Source organism: Oncorhynchus mykiss, chromosome 26 (assembly GCF_013265735.2).
Source record: "Oncorhynchus mykiss isolate Arlee chromosome 26, USDA_OmykA_1.1, whole genome shotgun sequence".
Taxonomy (NCBI): Eukaryota; Metazoa; Chordata; class Actinopteri; order Salmoniformes; family Salmonidae; genus Oncorhynchus; species Oncorhynchus mykiss.
In genome coordinates, this window is record NC_048590.1 from 14576570 (window position 1) to 14597644 (window position 21075).

Below are 21075 nucleotides of genomic sequence, written 5' to 3' on the forward strand. Positions count from 1 at the left end.
CTGGTCATCAGGAGGGATCAGCCAACCATGAAGAAGAAAATGGACTACTTCAAAATGGAGATTGCCTCAATGACACTGCCCATGCAACTATAATGGTACAGATACTAGTGCCACATTCGAAACAACTGGGACGTCGGAGAAAGAGTTTAAATTATGATGTCAGTGATCTTCAGGTCAGAACTCATGAAAAAGGGCTGAGTTTCCGATTTGGAATTCCGAGTTGGATTACCGTTCAAATCAATATTTTTCCAATCGGAGCTCGTTTTTTCAGAGTTCCCAGTTGCATTGAACGCAATGAAGTCGTAGTTTTCTGAGTTCTGAGTTGTTTTGAACGTGGCAGAATCCTCTGTCTACCTCCATGAGAACCGCGTCGCTCCCCAAGCAGGAAGTGGGATATTAGGAGATCCGGAAGAGAGCGGGCCTAAAAGGAATGTTCCATCACACCTCGAGGACTGTCAAGAGGTGCATTATTTTCACATCTCAAATATATATTTTTGACTGCAGGAAATTTTCATAAAAAGTAAGTCATTTAGATTAACATGAAAGTATCTACTACGCGCTCGCAGGATGAAATGCAGGCTGAATTGAAAAACCAGTCCGAGCTCGACCAGTGCCAAAATAATTTTCGACAAGCAGAGCCAGTAACTGGAACAGGAAATACTATTAATTTACAATGAACCTCTTCATGTTTAGTAGCTAGACATCTAGCTAAACTTGTTCTTCATGTCTGTCATTGTCTAATAGAAATATATCATTCCCCGCACCGTCTTTTCTGATTCCACTGTTCTATCACTGCAAATTAAAATGTTAATGTTTGATGTCACAAAGATCAGCAATCAAGAAAATGCTAGTGATGTAGCTAATTTACAAGCTAGCTATGTAAATGTTAATTGTTTAATCTCTCGCATGTGCACTTGACAAGGCAGCACATTTGAATGACTATTGTTGCTACAGTGGTCCAGTCGACCAGTCCAGCTAATACACGCATAAATACTAGTTAACCACATTGAATACACAGCTGCCTGGATTTTTTTCTTTCTTTCTAGCTGACGTTAGCTAATTAAGCCAATTGTCTTGCATTTGTATTATGGACGTAGCTTTTCTAACGAAACACTCAATCTACGTGTGTGGTGGTGCTGGCAGCCTTCAATACTATGACTACTCATCGTCAATGGGCAATACAATAAGTGACTCTTGTGGTTAACTTGGATTCGCTAGAATAGATCGGTTAGCTGACAACACTGAAACAATGCGCACGTTTCAAAAGGGCCGAAGTCGTGAATAGTTTTGACGCTGGATGGCCAGATCGGGAACAAGAAAATCCCGTGTGGGGAATCGTAAGTGGCTCGTTTCAAACTGGTTTAATCTTGTCCTGGACTTGATACCATGGCTTGTTTTGACTGATTTCACGTCAATGATGTGGCAAAAAAATCGCTAGATAGCTAGCCAACAACTGTAACGGTGTATTTGAGAAACAAGTGTTCATTGTGCAAATGTATGTATGTATGTTTTCAATAAACATTGGAGACGAAATATTGTTTACATGTTGTCAACATTTTAAGCCAACTCCGTCTGTTTTGCACCACAGTTGCGCACACGTCGGTTTTGTAGCTTTTTAAGGTGCTTTGCTACACATGGGGTGTGGTATGTATGTCACAACTGCGCCAGAAGGAAGACCGTTTTGTTGTTCCAGAGAGAGAGAGAGTCCCATGTAACAGGGTGCATCCTCCCTCCTTTTCTCATCTCGGAATGAATGGAGCCACGTTGCGTACTACCCGCTCATTGAATACAGATGCCAGCCTTGTGCTGAGTTAGGTCTTAGTTAAAAGTGGCCCTTCTTGCTGAGACTTGGATGATGACCAAAGGCAGCCTAAAAAATACAGATACACCACAATACCCCCATCCCAGCTTTTGAAAGACTTCATACTGGTTATTCAGTTGCCTGATAATGTTTTATGACATTCAGATGGGTTTCAGGTCCTATCAAATTCATAGGAAGATGCATGTTTGAATATTGATATGCCAACGCAATATTTGTTTCTAACCGCTCCCAGGAAAGTGCATTTCTGGCAGTCACATTATGGGGGGTGTGTGATCGTGTGAGCCAATATAACCAGCATATTCTCCCCAGATGTGGAAGGCAGCAGCAGGTCAGTCCGTCACCGTGGCAGTGGATGATGGAGGTGATGACTGGGAGACAGACCCAGACTTTGAGGTAAGTCAACCATGGTAATGAAGTCCCATTTCGGTTTTAATCCAGAGCAATTGCTGTTTTTGCAGTTTCATCTTATTAACACCTCACCGTATCCTCTCCCTCCTTACCCCATGCCCACTAAATCTTTTTCTTTGACTACTTCTCCTCTTCCTCCCTTTGCCTCCCTCCTTTCTCCATTTCTATCTTCCTCTTTCCTCTCCTCCCCCGCTGACCCCTTGCTCCTTATTTCCGTGCTAACAGAATGACGTTTCAGAGAAGGAACAGCGATGGGGGGCCAAGACGGTGGAAGGCTCCGGTCACCAGGAACACATTAAGTAAGTACCGCTGCTTCATCATCCTTGTCGTCAACAACAGTTTTCATCATCAGCGTCACTACATTTCAAACGTGATCATTTCAATGTCATTCTAATCATGGTTTCACATTGTCTACCTGTCGATGATATTACATCTTTAATCGTTTCATTATTCAGTTAACTTTTTTTTATTTTTTAACCTGTCATCAGGTTTTTGAGGATGGCCAGTGAAGCTCAGTCATTCTTACCCTGTTATTTCTCTCCCTCCTCCCAATCTTTTCCCTCCTACCCCCCCCTCCAGTATCCACAAGCTGCGTGAGAACGTGTCATCGGAGCACAGTGATCTGAGGCAGAAGGAGCAGGCCACCATGCCCAAGGCCTCGGATGGCTATGGGGGCAAGTTTGGTGTGCAGCAGGACCGCATGGACAAAGTGAGTGGTGACCATAGTAATAGAATTATTAGAATGGGTAATGCCCCTCGGACCACAGCAATTTGATTACATTTTATTTTGGTGACCACATCTGTAGAAAAGCTGATTATCCAATGATTCAAAGCCCAGGACCGACAGCTGATCGCTATTACAACCGTCTCCTGAGGGAGCGCAGGAACATTATTTTGGAACGGAATTAGTTTAACCTCATCTGATTGGCCTAAATTGCCAATTGCATTTCAGTCTTCTACTGAAATGTTTACTTTTACACATGCGCACAAAAGGAATGTTGCCGTGCGTTGACTGTGATTTGTGGCAAAAGCAGCTGAGCTCATCATTGCCGTTTGAGTTGTGTTATCCACAATGCTCTAGCCCTCTCTCACGCTCTCTCTCTCTCTCTGTTTGTGTGCACTGTTACCATTTGTGTGTGTGAGAACAGGGTGTGACGGTGAGCAGGCAGGGGGGGGGCATTTTTAGCCCCCCCCCCCTCACTCTGCCTGCACACTGCTCAGTGTGTTGTGAATATTATGACTCAGCACTGTTTACCCCACTCTGTGTGTGACTCTGCTGTCAACACCTGATCAAACCACTGCATACCCAGCAGTCAGCCTCACACTGTTTGCATTTATTCACCTCTCTCTTTCTCTTATCCCCCCCCAGTCTGCGGTGGGCCATGAGTACCAGAGTAAGCTGTCCAAGCACTGCTCTCAGACAGACACATCCAAAGGCTTCGGGGGGAAGTTTGGAGTGCAGGGCGACCGTGTCGACAAGGTACGCTAATCATGGTCACATTGGGCTCTATGGTCAGGAAAAAAACTCATGACCCATGACCACATAGCGATTTTAGGTCTTGACATCAATATATGATGTGGTGTTTTGGGACAGATCTCCCTTGTAAGATAGTTTTTGAGGGACCCAATAGAATACCCAATTATAGGATGAATGAAAATAATAGAATTTGAGTAAGTGCCCATCTCTCAAGTTATGTCATTTAGATGAGAATACTTGAATAGCATGAAAAGATACTGGATGATGGTGCTGAGAAATGCTACGTTCTCCTTTGGCTGGTGACTTTGTTAACTTCAACACGGAGCTCTCTCCCTTTTCAGTCCGCTGTCGGGTTTGACTATGCCGGGAAGACTGAGAAACACGCATCGCAGAAAGGTGATTTTACATGGTCTGTTAAAACAGGCAAACAACACAAGTTGAACAGTTCAGCTCACTATCCTTGTTTAGCCACTTCACATAATTCAGAATTGTCTGCTCTGTAGACCATCTGGATGTAATAGTATCTGGCCCAGTCAAACCTTTATGGTATTAGGATGGGTGTGAGTGGCATCCGATGCTGTGTGCGTGAGTACGCTCCTGGCTTTTAGCTTTCAGTGCTCCCCGGCTCCAGCTGCACTCCTGTGATTCCATGCTGTGACCACCATTGTTCCTCACCCCCATCTAGTTGCTAGCTTTATGTGCCCAATTCCGACTGAACCCCTAGCTCCTAAGGCACTTAAACTAAAATGACTACATTAAGCAGGATGACCACAGCTCCACCTTGCCCTCTGACAAACTAGGTGGAAATGTACCCGTATTGCTCACACCTATACTATTAAACAGTCAATCTGAATTTTACCCCAGACCTACTGTACATGAAGTGCCTAGATGGTATGGGCTAGGGGTTGATTTTTTTTTTTTGTTGTTGATTTGAGTATTCATCACTGCAGCCACCATTCCCTGCTTCAGTCTTGACCCCTCCCCCTGCTTTGATGTGCAGACTACTCCACAGGGTTTGGGGGGAAATACGGGGTGCAGGCAGACCGCGTGGACAAAACTGCAATGGGCTTTGAATACCAGGGCAAAACGGAGAAACACGACTCCCAGAAAGGTTTGTGTAGCGAGTAATACACACACATAATTTGTACATGGACACACCCACACATACATTCGTGCACACATACATTAGTGGGGAAAAATATGGCGAAAGGTTTGTGTAGCATAACACGAGTACACACAGTCGTGTATATAGTACCAAAAGTTTGGACACCTACTCATTCAAGGGTTTTTCTTTATTTTTTACTATTTTCTACATTGTAGAATAATAGTGAAGACATCAAAACTATGAAATAACACATATGGAATCATGTAGTAACCAAAAAAGTGTTAAACAAATCAAAATATGAGATTCTTCAAAGTAGCTACCCTTTTCATCCCAAACCATCTCAATTGGGTTGAGGTTGGGTGATGCTGCACTCCACTCGCCTTCTTGGTGAAATAGCCCTTTCACAGCTTGGAGATGTGTTGGGTCATTGTCCTGTTGAAAAACAAATTATAGTCTCACTAAGATTTGTCATAGACGCTTGCTAAAAACTTTAATGAGCAGGCCTTCCTTCATGACCTGGCCTCTGTAAATTGGTATAGAATTAGCTTGATCCCCTCTGTCGAAGTTTGGACCTTCTTTTTTGAGATCTTTAGTGATATTGTTAACAAACACGCCCCCATAAAGAAAAGAGAATTAAAAACAGGTTCAGCCCCTGGTTCGACTGTGATCTTGCAGTTACACTACCTCAAGAATTGCTTTTGGCTAAAGGCTCGGCACATGCATACTCAGGCTGACTGGCTCTCATTCAGGTAAATTAGAAATAAGTGCACTCAGGCTATCCGGAAGGCCAAGGTTAGTTACTTTAAGGAGCAGTTCTCTCTCTGTGGGTCTAATCCCAAGAAGTTCTGGAAAACGGTTAAAGACCTGGAGAATAAACCCTCACAGCTGCCCATGCCCCTTAAAGTTGATGATGTAGTTGTTACTGACAATAAGCACATGGCTGAGCTCTTTAATCACCTCTTCATTTAGTCAGGATTCCTATTTGACTCAGCCATGCCTCCTTACCCGTCCAACATTTCCTCATCTCCCACCCCTTCTAATGCGACTAGCCCCGATGCACCTCCCTCTTTTTCCCCTGCCTCGCTACAAAGTTTCTGAAGGAGCTCCTTAAACTTTGACCCCCCCAAAAACGTATGGGGCAGATGGTTTAGACCCTTTCTTCAAGTTTTCTGCCCTTATTGCCAAGCCTATCTCTGACCTTTTAAACCGGTCTATCCTCACTGGGGAGATTCCCATTGCTTGGAAGGCTGCCACGGTTCATCCTTTATTTAAAAGGGGGGATCAGCTTGATCCTAACTGTTATAGGCCTATTTCTATTTTTCCCTGTATCAAAAGTGTTGTAAAAACTTGTCAATAATCAACTGACTGGTTTTCTCTGTAGTATTCCCTCTGGTATGCAATCTGTTTTCCGCTTCGGTTATGGATGTCACTGCGACCTTAAAATGTCCTCAATGATGTCACCATTGCCCTTGATTCTAAGCAATGTTTGCGCTGCTATTTTTATTGACTTGGCCAAAGCTTTTGATACGGTAGGCCATTCCGTTCTTGTGGGCTGGCTAAGGAGTATTGGTGTCCCTTGAGGGGCTTTGGCCTGGTTTGCTAACTACCTCAGAGTGTAGTGTATAAATCAGAACATCTGCTATCTCAGCCACTGCCTGTCACCAAGGGTGTACCCCAAGTCTCAATCCAAGGCCCCACACTCGTCTCAATTTACATCAACAACATAGCTCAGACAGTAGGAAGCTCTCATCCATTTATATGCAGATGATAGTCTTACACTTAGCTGGCCCCTCCCCGGCTTTTGTGTTAAACGCTATACAACAAAGCTTTCTTGGTGTCTAACAAGCTTTCTCTGCCCTTAAACTTGTTCCGAACACCTCCGGAAAAAAGGTAATGTGGTTTGGTAAGATGCCCCTCTCCTCACAGGTGTGATTACTACCTCTGAGGGTTTAGAGCTTTAGGTAGTCACCTCATACAAATACTTGGGAGTATGGCTAGACAGTACACTGTCCTTCTCTCAGCACATATCATACCTGCAGGCTAAAGTTAAATCTAGACTTGGTTTCCTCAATTGCAGTGGTTCTCAAACTTTTTATAGTCCCGTACCCCTTCAAACATTCAACCTCCAGCTGCGTACCCCCTCAAATCAGGGTCAGCGCACTCTCAAATGTTGTTTTTTGCCATCATTGTAATCCTGCCACACACACTATACGATACATTTATTAAACATAAGATTGAGTTTTTTACATGTCTCGGCTCGTGGGAAGTGACAAAGAGCTCTTATAGGACCAGGGCACAAATAATAATAATCTAGCTATTTATTTAGCCATCTTACATATAAAACCTTAATTGTTCATCAGAAATTGTGAATAACTCACCACATGTTAATGAGAATGGTGCATCCTTTCAAGCACACATAATACTGCAATGATGGGTTGTATTGGAGAGTCTCAGTCTTAAATAATTTCCCACCAACAGTCTGTGCCTGTATTTAATTTTCATGCTAGTGAGGGCTGAGAATCCACTCTCACATAGGTGCCTGGTTGAAAAGTGTCTTAACCTCTTGAAACTAGGGGGCACATTCCCAAAGTAAACAGGCTATTTTTCAGGACCAGATAATAGAATATGCATATAACTGACAGCTTGGGATAGAAAACACTCTAAAGTTTCCAAAACTGTAAAAATATTGTCTGTGTATAACAGAACTGATATTGCAGGCGAAAGCCTGAGAAAAATCCAATCAGGAAGTGACTCTTATTTAGAAACCTCTGCGTTCCTATGCATCCCTATTGAGCAGTGAAAGGGATATCAACCAGATTCCTTTTTCTATGGCTTCCCTAATGTGTCTAGTGTCACAAGACACAGTTTCAGGCTTTTATTTTGAAAAATGAGCGTGAACGACAACATTGCGTCAGTGGTCAGCTGGTGGCTCTCAAGAGTGATTTGTGCGTAATAGACAAATGCGGCCATTGTTTCTCTCGCTCCTACTAAGAAGCCAACTGTCCCGGTTGATATATTATCGAATAGATATTTGAAAAACACCTTAGTGTAATTAGTGTCAGTTGATTGCAATTCTCCCAGATCCGGGATGGGTAGTTCCAATATTAACAGCACAATTTGCCAAGGCAGGACCCTCTGGGCACAGTCCAATTACATTTTCACAGAACCACTTGTTGCAATTTCGATGAGGCTCTCTTGTTCAGATATCATAAGTGGACTGGAGGCAGGGCATGAAAGGGATAACGAATCCAGTTGTTTGTGTCATCCGATACGGGTTCCTGCGTAATTGCGCACCCAACTAACTCAGGCACTTCGCTATATTACATTTGAAATTGTCTGTAATCTTGAGTCAATTTGTACTCAAAAAAATCATACACTGATGGAAAGATCTTGTTGTCCTTAGCCACGATTTTGTCCAGCACATTGAATATAGTTGCGGCGAGTACCTGTAATCCTAGATTCAGATCATTCAGGCAAAAAAAAATATCACCCAGATAGGGCAGTCGTGTGAGAAAGTCGTCATGGAAGTGGTCAGACAAGTGAAAATGATGGTCAGTAAAGAACTTTAAGCACTTCTCTCAATGAAAAAATAAATAAAAATGTCTACTTTTTCCCCATTATAACCAGCGCACTTCTGTATGTTGTAAAAGCGTTACATGGTCGCTGCCCATATCATTGCATAATCCAGAAAATGGACGAGAGTTCATGGGCCTTGCTTTAACAAAGTTAACCATTTTCACTATAGTGTCCAAAATGTCTTGCACGCTGTCAGGCATTCCCTTTGCAGCATCCACTGAGAGGCTCTTGCTGCCGTGTAGCAATGGGAGCAACTGCTTGCATGCGCATTACTACTCCACTATGTCTCACTGTCATGGCTTTTGCGCTATCAGTACAGATACCAACACATCTTGACCACCAAAGTCAATTTGATGTCACAAAGCTGTCTAGTACTTTAAAAATATCCTCTCCTGGTTTCCAGGAGACATATGCCAGGCCCATCCAGCTGTAACGCATAGAATTCACTGGCTTGTATGCGAAGCAGTAATTGTTTGAAAGCATCTCCTGCCATGTCACTGATGTTGTTTGATGAAGACATTGTCTGTAGTTTTTTTTGGGCCTTTCCCCCAGCCATATCTGCGGCAACAGGAATAATTAAGACATCCACAGTAGTATGGGGCTTGCCTGTCCTTGCCACTCGGTAACTCACCATATAAGACACGCTTTCCCCTTCTTATTAATGGTTTCTGTTGCTTTTAGACATGTCTTACTACTCGAAAGTTGTCTTAATTCTTGCTCTAATATCTCCCGTGGCTTATTCTTCAAATTGGCATGTTTTGTTTCTAAATGTCTGCGCAATAGTGAAGGTTTTATTGAGTTGTGAGAGTACTTTTGCACACACTGGCTCAGGAAAGGCACTACTCCCAAATAGAAGTGAACCCCAAATCAATGTAGTTCTCATCATATTTGCGTCTCCAATGGTCCAACGTCTATTCGGTGCTTTCCTGGGTAAGGGGGCAGTAGCTCTTCGGCTGCATCAGATTCACAACTGTCAGTGTCCATGCTAGCTGGGCTAACAACAAATGTAAAATGACTGATGCTAGCATTGGAAGTGCTCGTGGGAGCAGAACAACTCGTTTCATCGACAGGTGCAGATGTAGTACTGCTGGTAGTAGCAGTACTACCAGTAGAGCTGGGACGCAGGCTTAACTTTTTTTTTTTTTACCATTACTCAATTTTAGTGCAAACGGAATGAGCAGCAGCTACGTCTGGCTACATACGCACTGTTAGTGGAATTCCCGCAGAAGAGTAACGGTTAATTTGATTGGATGTTAATTATTTGATGAGGCTACCTGTATTTGACATTGTGTTAAACAGTAGATGGTTTAGTTTGATATTTGGCAGTGAAAATAGGCTACTCAGGCAAGGGGAAAAAACCCTCACCCAAACGTATAGCCCCGTTTGAAAATCTAAATGAGTTTAAAATATATATTTATTTATTTATTTGTCATACCAGTATGGGAATACCTGCTCTATCATCACTTCTCTTTCACCCCAGCTGCCAAACTAACCCTGTTTCAGATAACCATTTTACCCATGCTACTGTAGATTATGGAGACGTAATTTATAGATCGGCAGGTAAGGGTGCTCTCGAGCGGCTAGATGTTTTGTTTTTTTACTATTCGCCCATCAGATTTGCCACCTTATGGGACACGTCACTGCACTCTACAGTATACTCTTCTGTAAACTGCTTATCTTTGAATACCCGTCACAAGATCCACTGGTTGTTGCTTATTTATAAAAACCTTCTTAGGTTTTAACTGAGATATCTACTCCAGTCCTCATCATCCACATACATCACCCGTTCTGCCAGTCACATTCTGTTAATGGTCCCCAAAGCACACACATCCTTGGGTCACTTGTCTTTTTAGTTCGCTGCAGCTAGCGCCTGGAACGAGCTGCAACAAACACTCAAACTGGACAGTTTTATCTCAATCTCTTCACTCAAAGACTCAATCATGGACACTCTTACTGACAGTTGTGGCTGCTTTGTATGGTGTACTGTTGTCTCTACCTTGCCATTTGTGCTGTTGTCTGTGGCCAACGGTGTTTGTACCCTGTTTTGTGCTGCTGCCATGTTGTGCTGCTGCCATGCTGTGTTGTCATCTTATGTCTCTCCCATATTTTTACTTCAATAAGTTTATTTGTAATCCCAGCCAACATCCCCGCAGGAGGCCATTTGCCTTTTGGTAGGCCGTCATTGTAAATAAGAATTTGTTCTTAACTAACTTGCCTAGCTAACATGAAGCACAAACCAGATGGGATGGTGTATTGCTGCAGAATGCTGTGGTAGCCATGCTGGTTAAGTGTGCCTTGAATTCTATTTAAATCACTGACAGTGTAACCAGCAAAGCACCATCATACCTCCTCCTCCATGCTTCACTGTGGGAACCATACATGCAGAGATCATCTGTTCACTTACTCAGCGTCTTCCAAAGACTTGGTGGTTGGAACCAAAATCTCAAATTTGGACTTAAAAGACCAAAGGACAGATTTCCACTGGTCTAATGTCCATTGCTTGTGTTTCTTGGCCCAAGCAAGTCTCTTCTTATTGGTGTCCTTTTAGTGGTGTTTTATTTTTGTTGCAGCAATTTCACTATGAAGTTCCGGATTTCACGCAGTCTCAGAACAGTTGCTGTTGGTGTCTGTTACTTGAACTTTGTGAAGCATTTATTTGGGTTGCAACTTCTGAGGCAAGTAACTTTAATGAACTTATCCTCTGCAGCAGTGGTAACTCGGGGTATTCCTTTCCTCTGGCGGTCCTCATGATTGCCAGTTTCATCATAGAGATTGATGGTTTTTTGCAACTTCACTTGAAGAAACATTCAAAGTTCTTGACATTTTCCACATTGACTGACCTTCATGTTTTAAAGTAATGATGGACTGTCGTTTCTCTGTCAAGGCAAAGGGTGGCTACCTTGAAGAATCTCAAATATACGTTATATTTTGATTTAATGCTTTTTGGGGTTACTACATGATTCCATATGTGTTATTTCATAGTTTTGATGTCTTCACTAACATTCTACAATGTTGAAAATAGTAAAACATTAAGAACCCCTTGAATGAGTAAGTGTCCAAACTTTTGACTGGTATGGTACATTAATCAGAAATGATTAATATAACAGCCTTTTTAAAATGAATTTGTCAAGCAACAAAATACCTAGGACTTTACAGTGATGGTGAAACTTGGGTATAAAAATGTATTAAGTGGGTTGAAATCTTCATAGAAGTGACACAGGGTTGACGGAACATCAAAATGCTGAATTTGGTGCTTTAGCAAGTCTTTATTCATATAAACAAATTAATTAATTGAATTGTCCATGTGGTCTATTTTGAAGGGCACTTCATTTAATATAGCAGCCTTTTTAAAATTCAATTTTTGTGCCCAATTTCTACTTAAAATATCAAAGGCCACTCATTTTGTGGAACAACCCTACAGGATGTGCAGGTTTTACATCCTGCCCAGTTCTGACACCTAATTTGGCTTATTAAGGTTTTTGATGTTGTTTTAGTGCTGGGCTGTAACAAATATCTGCACATCCTGTAGCTCCACCGGTTTTCAATGTCCTTGCCAAATTCAGTGCTTCGTTGTGCTTTAGCTTGATCAGCTGCTGTGCAGTTCCTGTTTAACTTGGTTTTGAGGCTGTGTGTCAGTGACTAACACCTTGCCTGTGTATATAGAATGTGTATCCAGATGGTGCCTTGACTGAACTCTGAATTCTCTGCCTTGGGGGCAAGCCCAACAAAAAAAAAAATTATATGATTAACTATATCTGCTATTTTCCCAACCACTTTCCCGGGTATCACCAGATTACACCAAAGGTTTTGGCGGGAAGTTCGGAGTGGAGACGGACAAGGTGGACAAGAGCGCCTTGGGCTTTGAGTACCAGGGCAAAACAGAGAAGCACGAGTCTCAGAAAGGTGTGTCCCCCTTTGTCATGCACACACTAGGCTTGGGCGGTATCCAGAGTGTCATACCGACCTTGTGTGCAATACTGGGATATTCAGTAATACCGGCACTGAACACAAGGGGCCCTGTTTTCAAAACCCACTGATACTCTAATCCAAAAGGTTAAATGCTAACAAGTAAATGTAAAATCTCATAGCGAATGCTAACAATCGCATTGCGCACACTGTGTACAGTCTCCAAACTAAACTATACAAGTAATAAAAAAATGCAAATATGAGACAGCAAGGCTCTTGATCCAGGAGGTGATTCTCTGGTGTTACCAAACAATTGCTTGATTTTGGAGGAAGCTAAACAGTTAGCCAGATAGCTAACTAGCTACTAAATTAGCACATTAAATGCACAACTGCAGAGCATTTTAGACGGTTAACTGAATAGTTCTAAGATATCTAGCTGGCAAACATTTTAGTTATTCATTCCATACTGTAAATGTATCACCTGGCGCTTTCTGCACAACAGTGAGTGACTCAAGGCTCTGCTCTCGTTCTGTGCTTGTAAACAAACACCACGTGACTGGGGACTATTGGTAAGCTTCATAATGAAAAATTATGTGACCGGTGAAATTAAGAACTCAATCTTCTAACATATTGCACAAGTTGACTGCAGGCATTTACTTAAAACGTAGGTACAAATATTCATATTTATTAAAACACAGAAATAGATTCAATGGTATTGATGTTATTGAAAATCATCATCGTGGCTTTTTCCAAATACACCGGTGTATGGTGTACCATGCAAGCCTTATGCATACACACTTGTTTTTCTATTGTGCCTGTGTAACAAGAGGGATGAGGCGAGACAGTGTGGGGCCGTCTATCTGCAGAGTATGTACTACACCTCCCTCCGCTCTAATCAGACTAACTCATTTTCTCTCTCCTACAGTGCCCCAAATATCCTACTAGCTAAATAGTTGTGCTTGTAGAATCTTGTTTTCAAACTCTCCTGAAGGCCTGGAAACATGTTGCCTTATCATTAGCTTTCCCTCCCTGATTACGCAATCCCAGGCTGAAGGTATCAGAGAGAGGGAAAGGTGACCTTCCATTGTTACCCATACTGCACCAAGGCAGTGTTTACAGCCCAGGTGTTGGTCACACAATGGTTGAGATGGTGGCTCTGACACGTGTCCCAGAGGGTCTACACGGTAGCCATTTTTGTAGTACAGAATGTTATCAAATATGTTATCTGGTAATGTACTGTATGCCAATCAGCCATTGGAATTTTCCAGACTGTGTTATCTCATTTGGGCCTACCTACATTGCACTTTAGCATCCATTCTAATATTCTCTGTGCCCTTCACAGATTACGTGAAGGGCTTTGGTGGCAAGTTTGGTGTGCAGACGGACAGACAGGACAAGTCGGCCCTGGGATGGGACCACCAGGAGAAACTGCAGCTCCACGAGTCGCAGAAAGGTACCGGTGGTTTGACCTGTGTTTACATGGGTTTTATTCCACCTAACACATATCCTTAGTAGCAGGATAACGCACACAGGATATGTGTTCACACACACTTTTTACTGATGTGGTCATTTTATGGTTTTACTATTGAGTTAATGAGGTTAAAGTACTTCCTTTGTCTGGTGGCGTGGCATCTGCCACAGGCTCATAATAGAGGAAGTGACAACAGATGGAGCTAGACAGACTTAGGACTTATCAGTCTAGTGCTCAGGCTGGATTTACTGGATGTGTATAGCACCTTGGTTCTTTTGGTTTAAGTTGTTAACAAAGTTTTCATTTGTGTGCTTTTTATATACTGTAAGGCAGGATCGGCGTGTGTTTGGTCTGAGTGCAGCTGACCCGTGTACTTGTTTATATCTGTATGTAAATGTGCTTGTGCCTATATATACTGTTGGTGCATGTTTGTGTATTGTGGGTTTGGGGTAGAGGTGCTTGGCCAGCCTCTCCTTGTGCTCATAACCCAGGGCACACTGGTCTTGCTACTCCACGAGTCTCAGCAAGGCACAGCATACTGTCCATCCTTTTCTTTCCAAAATGTATTCTCTCTTTTGCCCCAGCTCTGTTTTCAATGTCTAAAGTGCCTTTGCCCTTTACACGTCCTAGTTCCCCTTCAAAACGTCACCCCTACTGTACAAACCTACCTCGAGAGTCGGACGATATTGACAAAATAGAAATTCATCACCAATAGCAAGTGTCTGTGTGTCCTTGTCAAAAGTTTGGACACCTACTAATTTTAGGGTTTTCCCTCATTTTTGACTATTTTCTACATTGTAGAATAATATTAAAGACTATCTATTAAAGACTAACATCAAAACTATGAAATACCGCACGGAATCATGTAGTAACCAAAAAAAGTGTTAAACAAGTCAAAATATATTTTAGATTCTTCAAAGTAGCCACCCTTTGCCTTGATGACAGCTTTGCACACTTGGCATTTTCTCAACCAGCTTCACCTGGAATGCTTTTCCAACAGGCTCGAAGGAGTTCCCTCATATTAGCACTTGTTGGCTGCTTTTCCTTCACTCTGCGGTCCAACTTATCCCAACCATCTCAACTGGGTTGCGGTCAGGTGATTGTGGAGGCCAGGTCATCTGATGCCGCACTCCATCACTCTCCTTCTTGGTCAAATCGCCCTTACACAGCATGGAGGTGTGTTTTGGGTCATTGTCCTGTTGAAAAACAAATGATAGTCCCACTAAGTGCAAACCAGATGGGATGGGGTATCGCTGCAGAATGCTGTGGTATCTATGCTAGTTAAGTGTGCCTTGAATTCTAAATAAATCAGTCTCACCATCAAAGCACTCCCATACCACGCTTCACGGTGGGAATCACACATGCGGAGATCATCCGTTCACTTACTCTGCGTCTCACAAAGACACGGCGGTTGCAACCAAACATCTCAAATTGGACTTATCAGACCAATGGACAGATTTCCACCAGTCTAATGTCCATTTCTCGTGTTTCTTGACCCAAGTAAGTCACTCCTCTGCAGCAGAGGTAACGCTGGGTCTTTCATTCCTGTGGCGGTCCTCATGAGAGCCAGGTTCATCATAGCGCTTGATGGTTTTTGCGACTGCACTTGAAGAATCTTTCAAAGTTCTTGAAAATTTCCGTATTGACTGACCTTCATGTCTTAAAGTAATGATGGCCTGTCATTTATCTTTGCTTATTTGAGCTATTCTTGCCATAATATGGACTAAAATGGTCTTTTCCCAAATAGGGCTGTCATCTGTGTACCACCCCTACCTTGTCACAACACAACTGATTGGCTCAAACGCATTAAGAATGAAATAAATTCCACAAATTAACTTTTAACAAGTCACACCTGTTAATTGAAATGCATTCCAGGTGACTACCTCATGAAGCTGGTTGAGAGAATGCCAAGTGTGCAAAACTGTCAAGGCAAAGGTTAGCTATTTAAAGAATATCAAATATAAGATATATTTTAATTTGTTTAACGCTGTTTTGGTTACTACATGATTTCATTAGTTTTGATGTCTTCACTATTATTCTACAATGTAGAAAATTAGTAAAAATAAAGGACCCTTGAATGTGTAGTTCTAAAAGTTTAGACTGGTAGTGTAGTTGCAATTACAAATGCATATAAATACATTCATTTTGGACATTCCTATTGTACGGTAACGCAACCCGTATTCATAAATATTAACATAAACACAAGTAGGCTACAGATTATGGCTGAAGAGAAAGGTAGTGTGAATATCGTGGAAACTGACAACTGGCTAAATTGTTTCGCGATACCAACAAATACACAAAGTATTGCCCAGCCCTACCCTTTCTCCATTGTCAGGGCGGCGGGTAGCCTAGTGGTCAGAGCGTTGGGCCAGTAACCGAAAGGTTTCTGGATCGAATCCTCAAGCTGACAAGGTAAAAATCTGTCGTTCTGCCCCGGAACAAGGCCGTTAACCCACTGTTCCCAGGTAGACTGTCATTGTAAATAAAAATTTGTTCTTAACTGAGTTGCCTAGTTAAATATAGATTACATTTCTATTTCTTTATACCATGAGCTTCATTCCTTTTTTTTTTTTACTTGAACCCTTTCTTAAATTTATGCAATGGTTCCCTAAAAAATCACTTTACGGGTGAGCTATCACTCGAATCTGTGAATTTAAGGTCATTCTAACTATTTATTCTCCGCTGTTTACAGACTACTCTCATGGGTTCGGAGGGAAGTTTGGCATCCAGAAGGACCGAATGGACAAGGTACAATGTCTCTATACCTAATATCTAAAGACTGGGGAATTCTCATCTATTGTCTGTAATTACTCTCCTCCACCTCGTTTGAATGGCAGAGTGCAGGTAACTTTGAGGATGTGGAGAAACCAAGCCCTGCCTACAAGAGGACCAAGCCTGTGGAAACTGGTAAGTAACCACAAAACCAGTGTGTGTATGTAAATGTGCAATATGTTTGTCAAGATCATTGCAAAATCCGAACTTGAACCACTGGTTTGATTATGATCTGCCCTCCCCTGTGTCATCCCTTCCTAGCCGGCAGCAGCACGGGCAGCATCAAGGCCCGCTTTGAGAACATCGCCAAGCAGAAGGAGGAGGAGGACAAGAAGCGGGCGGAGGAGGAGAGAGCTCGCCGCCAGGCCAAGGAGAAGCAGGAGCAAGAGGAGGCGCGCAAGATAGAGCAGACAGCTAAGGCCAAGCCTGCCTCCCCGTCTCCCGAGCCCAGCCCTCCTACCGTTAGTCCCACCCCTCCTGTCCAGAAAGCCGCACCTTTGCCTGTACCTGCACCTGCAGCTGCCGACCCAGTTTACCAGGTGAATGACAACCGGTTCCACCAATCACTGCACTCCCACAAATGCCTGTTTGCTTAATGCTCATCACTTTCTTTTGCCAGTAGTTTGCTGTGTAAAATATGGATGAGTACATCCTTAAATGGACGCATCAGTCCTTCTTGCAGTTTAGTGACATTGGCGTGAACAAGGATGGTCTGATTTTTATTCCAATGCCGCAGTCCTCTTCTCCTTTGACACTTGACTTTCCTTCATTCTTACTATGCTTTCTGTGATGTTTTCATAGAGGAAGAAAAAGAAGGTAAAGTCCCAAAGATTGAAAATATTCATAGTTAAGGAGGAATTTGAATTGACCCGTGGGGTTAGGAGCTGTTTTCTGACTGTCTCCCTCGGCTGGCTGTGTCAGGACTCTGGTGTGTACGAGGATCCTGCAGCAGAAGAGAATGGGGAGGAGCTGTATGAGGCGGAGCCCACCTCCCGTTCCTCTGCTGAGCAGATGTATGAGGAGCCTCCCGTCCAGGAGGAGGCGCTCTACCAGAGTCCTGACGAGACAGGAGGTGAGAGAATGAGAGTGAACGAGGTGAGAGGGGAGGAGCAGGACATGCCATTTGCTGAGTCACTGTGAACCCCATTTCTAGCTTGGCTCTTTCTCATTAAAACAATTCTGTCCTATCTATTGCACTGGTCTGAAAGAACTGACCAGGTGAAAGCCAGTCTAATGATGAGCTTCTACCTAATTGTTTTCACCTGTCAAGTCTTTTCCAATCAGTGCAAATTTAAGGAGGGAAGATGTGTGAACGACATTTTTAAGCAATTGAGCCATTGGAAGAATCTCGATTGGATTTGCTCAATTCCTTGCGTCCTCTCCTCGATTATGTGAGGAGGGGAAGAGGGAGAACTTGGATACAAATGCATTAAATGACTCCCTTTCTCCAGTAGCTTGTCATCAGGCAAATTGCCTTTACAGGGGAGGAATCCCAAAATGTGTAAAGTAGTAAAAACAGGAGAGCTAGTGCCAGACATTTTATTGATAAAAAGATGGCTAGAGTATTGTTTTTAATCGTGTGCATTTCATCCTACATGAAAACTACAGCTGATTCAAAGGGGGTGTGGTGGATTACAACACTTTTCCCCATAGGATATACACTTAAGTATCCTCGGCCGGAGAAGAGTATCGAGGAGAGGCGCATGCTCCTCCGTTCAGCTATTAAGGAATTGACATTCATATATGGTGACAATTTAGAGGTTTCCAGGTCACGAGGGAGAGGAGGATGGAGGAGTCAAGGAGAGGACTGAATTTTGCCCAATAGACAATCTCGCTTTGTGTTCCTGTGTCTTCTGTGAATGACCTGTGACCTTTTCCCTGCAGACGCCCAGACATATGAGTACGGTGAGGACTTGGGGGTAACGGCAGTAGCCCTGTATGACTACCAAGCAGGTGAGTGGAGCCAAGCCCTCTATAATCTATACTTTAATCACATCTATCAAAACTCTATTTTTTAAGATCAAGAGCTCCTCATAATTACCCCCAAAATACAATAACTCAGACACATTCATGATATACACAAACCCTTTGGACATTATTTATAATATGAGGGCAATGGAATGCAAAGTCAACTGCTATGGAATGTCTGCCTTCCAGCTGGTGATGACGAAATCTCCTTCGACCCTGATGACATCATCACTAACATTGAGACTATTGACGAGGGCTGGTGGAGGGGTGTGTGCCGGGGTGCCTACGGCCTCTTCCCAGCCAATTACGTTGAGCTTCGGCAATGAGCCCGCCCACTACACCAAACAGTCTCTCCCCATCCCTCCATCTCTTCTAAATCCACTCTTGCGCTCTGTCATATTGTTGATCACGCTGCTTCTTTCAAGTGTGCTCGACATTCTCAGGTCTTTCAGCTGTCCCAGTCTTTCTTCCTTTCTCTCTCTCTCTCCTCTCCTTGGGAAGAGGCTTCAGGCTGATCAAGGACTCAGAATAAAAGGAGAATCACGGACAACACTCACCCTGGCTCGGCTACGCAGAAGAGCGAGAGTAAGCGGGCGAGCCCAACTTTGACAGAAAGGCCTTTTTATTGTAAAGCAAGTCATCAGAAAAACACTACTCCCATTATAATATCTAGTTATATTCTTGGTTCTATAACATGCCAGGCACTCTTGCTGCTTTGCCCCACTGGCACCTGTTAGTTAATTTACTTATAAATTGAAATGTTCCCTCGTTGGCATGTATTCAAACTTCCAAGGTATCGATTGAGACCTGGCGGCCACATTATCATGCACAGTATAGGTATTACGATCACCAAAGATCGAGATCACAGAGGTGACGTAGAAATGAACCCCAGGCTTTATGTGCATATAGTGAATTTGGGGTCCTCTTTTTTTTTTAATGATGATATGAAGTAGCTTTTAGAACAAGCTTGGAACTAGTATGATGTCAAATACAACTGGATATTTTTTTATTATGTTTTGATTAAATAATGCCACTTCCGGAAGTTGATTGGGGAACTAGCACTTTGGATCAGTTTTGTAATAGTATAGACCAGTGGTGAATTGATTGGTGTGTAGCTGGTTCGGAGAGAGGTCTGACATAGTGCATTGTCTGAGCTGTGGCGATTTCTTTCTTTTTGAACTCTATTGTTTACTTTAGTTAGCAGATTTCAGATAACGCCAAGAAACCGAGGAGGAGGTGTTGTTGAAAACGGGATGTTTGCCTGGGGTTAACCCACATTTTTGGTGTAAGGCCTGCATTTGCTTAATCATGGGGCCAATACGATCACCGTAGATGGTGTGAATCTCTGTTGCGTCTCGTCTCCACCTCTTCTCATTGTCATGAAAGACACCGGAAAGCATTAGAAGAAAATAAACAGTGTAATTGTCTTGCTTTTTATTCACCTGCCCATAGTCCTGCGGTAGATCGTATCAGATAGCATGCTGGAAGTAAATGATGTACAGAAAGGTGTTTTTATGATGCGCTGACAAAGAGAAAGTACCAGATTTTCGAATCCCTGCCGTCGCTGCGTGTTCGATGTGGACAAGACCTGTCTACATCGGAATAGATCGGAGTCTGTCACGTGTTCTGTGTCATGTCTGTTGCGTGTTCATGTACTGTATGTGGGACTTGGTATATTATTATGTCTGGGGCCACATTGACATCCTTATGACCAACGTGTACTATTTGACTGAGTGACTGCAGAGTGATATTTATTTATAGGGGGCTATAAGTACTAAATAAGGCTCTGAAGCAATATTTGGCTCTAAGGGGATTTTGACTGTGGTTGTTTCTAAAAGGCAGAGTGATTTATTTTAACCGATGACAATCTCACCCCAATGTCACGGTGATCTAATGCAGTAGTGTAACTTCAGTAGGTGTGTGGGGATGAGGATCTCATCAAATCAATTATTTGAGGTTTTATAATACAAAGTGACCTTTTTATATATGTTTATTTCTACTTGCTCAAGTCGCCACATTATCTGCTTGTTCTTTTTTTGTAAGTCAATTGTTTGAATAAACGTATGGATAGTATTTTGGTTACTTCGATTCATCTTTACAACTACTATGTACATCGTGAGGATTTGTTATACAGAAGCTTTTCATTTCAGGAAGGGGTGTTAATTGGCTTTATTGGCATGGTTCCCTTGCGCGCTGAATAAATGTAATTCAACCACTGAAACACCTCCCACTTGCTGGCCAACAAATGTTCTTGTGGAGTTGTCATTCAATAGGGGTTTAAGTACATTTATCTTGCGCCTTCCCTTTAAATACTGTGTACTTTTATTTATTTTTGTTTGAATTTTGTCCACAGACTCAATAGAATATATAGCGAGAACCGGGTTCAGAATTTTAGGGGTCAATGAAAGAGAGCCATTTGATTATATGCAGATTTGTCTCTTCCAGCACTAATTGGTAGATTTCAAAATACTCTGATCTTGTAGATTATTTAGTGTTAGGAAAGTATTTATGAATCATAAACCGGTTTGGAGAGACTTTATGCATGAAAGAGAAGTGGTTTGATTCTTTCT

At 42.6% G+C, this 21075-nt stretch overlaps 1 protein-coding gene across 6 annotated transcripts; it reads left to right on the forward strand.

Moving 5' to 3' along the window:
* Positions 1-308: 308 nt before the first annotated feature.
* LOC110506274 (src substrate cortactin) lies at positions 309-20578 on the forward strand. 6 transcript variants are annotated; one of them, XM_021585713.2, is made up of 16 exons: positions 309-462; positions 2132-2215; positions 2456-2529; positions 2810-2939; positions 3600-3710; positions 4049-4103; positions 4708-4818; positions 12181-12291; positions 13637-13747; positions 16458-16513; positions 16603-16672; positions 16799-17076; positions 17339-17353; positions 17459-17609; positions 18422-18490; positions 18695-20578. In XM_021585713.2, exons 2-16 carry the CDS (start codon positions 2132-2134, stop codon positions 18829-18831), a joined length of 1563 nt encoding a protein of 520 aa, XP_021441388.2. In that variant the 5' UTR covers positions 309-462; the 3' UTR covers positions 18832-20578. The 6 variants fall into 6 exon arrangements, with proteins under 6 accessions (XP_021441388.2, XP_021441392.2, XP_021441387.2 ...); XM_021585717.2 differs by having other exon boundaries at positions 361-520; positions 17459-17632; XM_021585712.2 differs by having other exon boundaries at positions 361-520.
* The last annotated feature ends 497 nt before the right edge of the window (positions 20579-21075 follow it).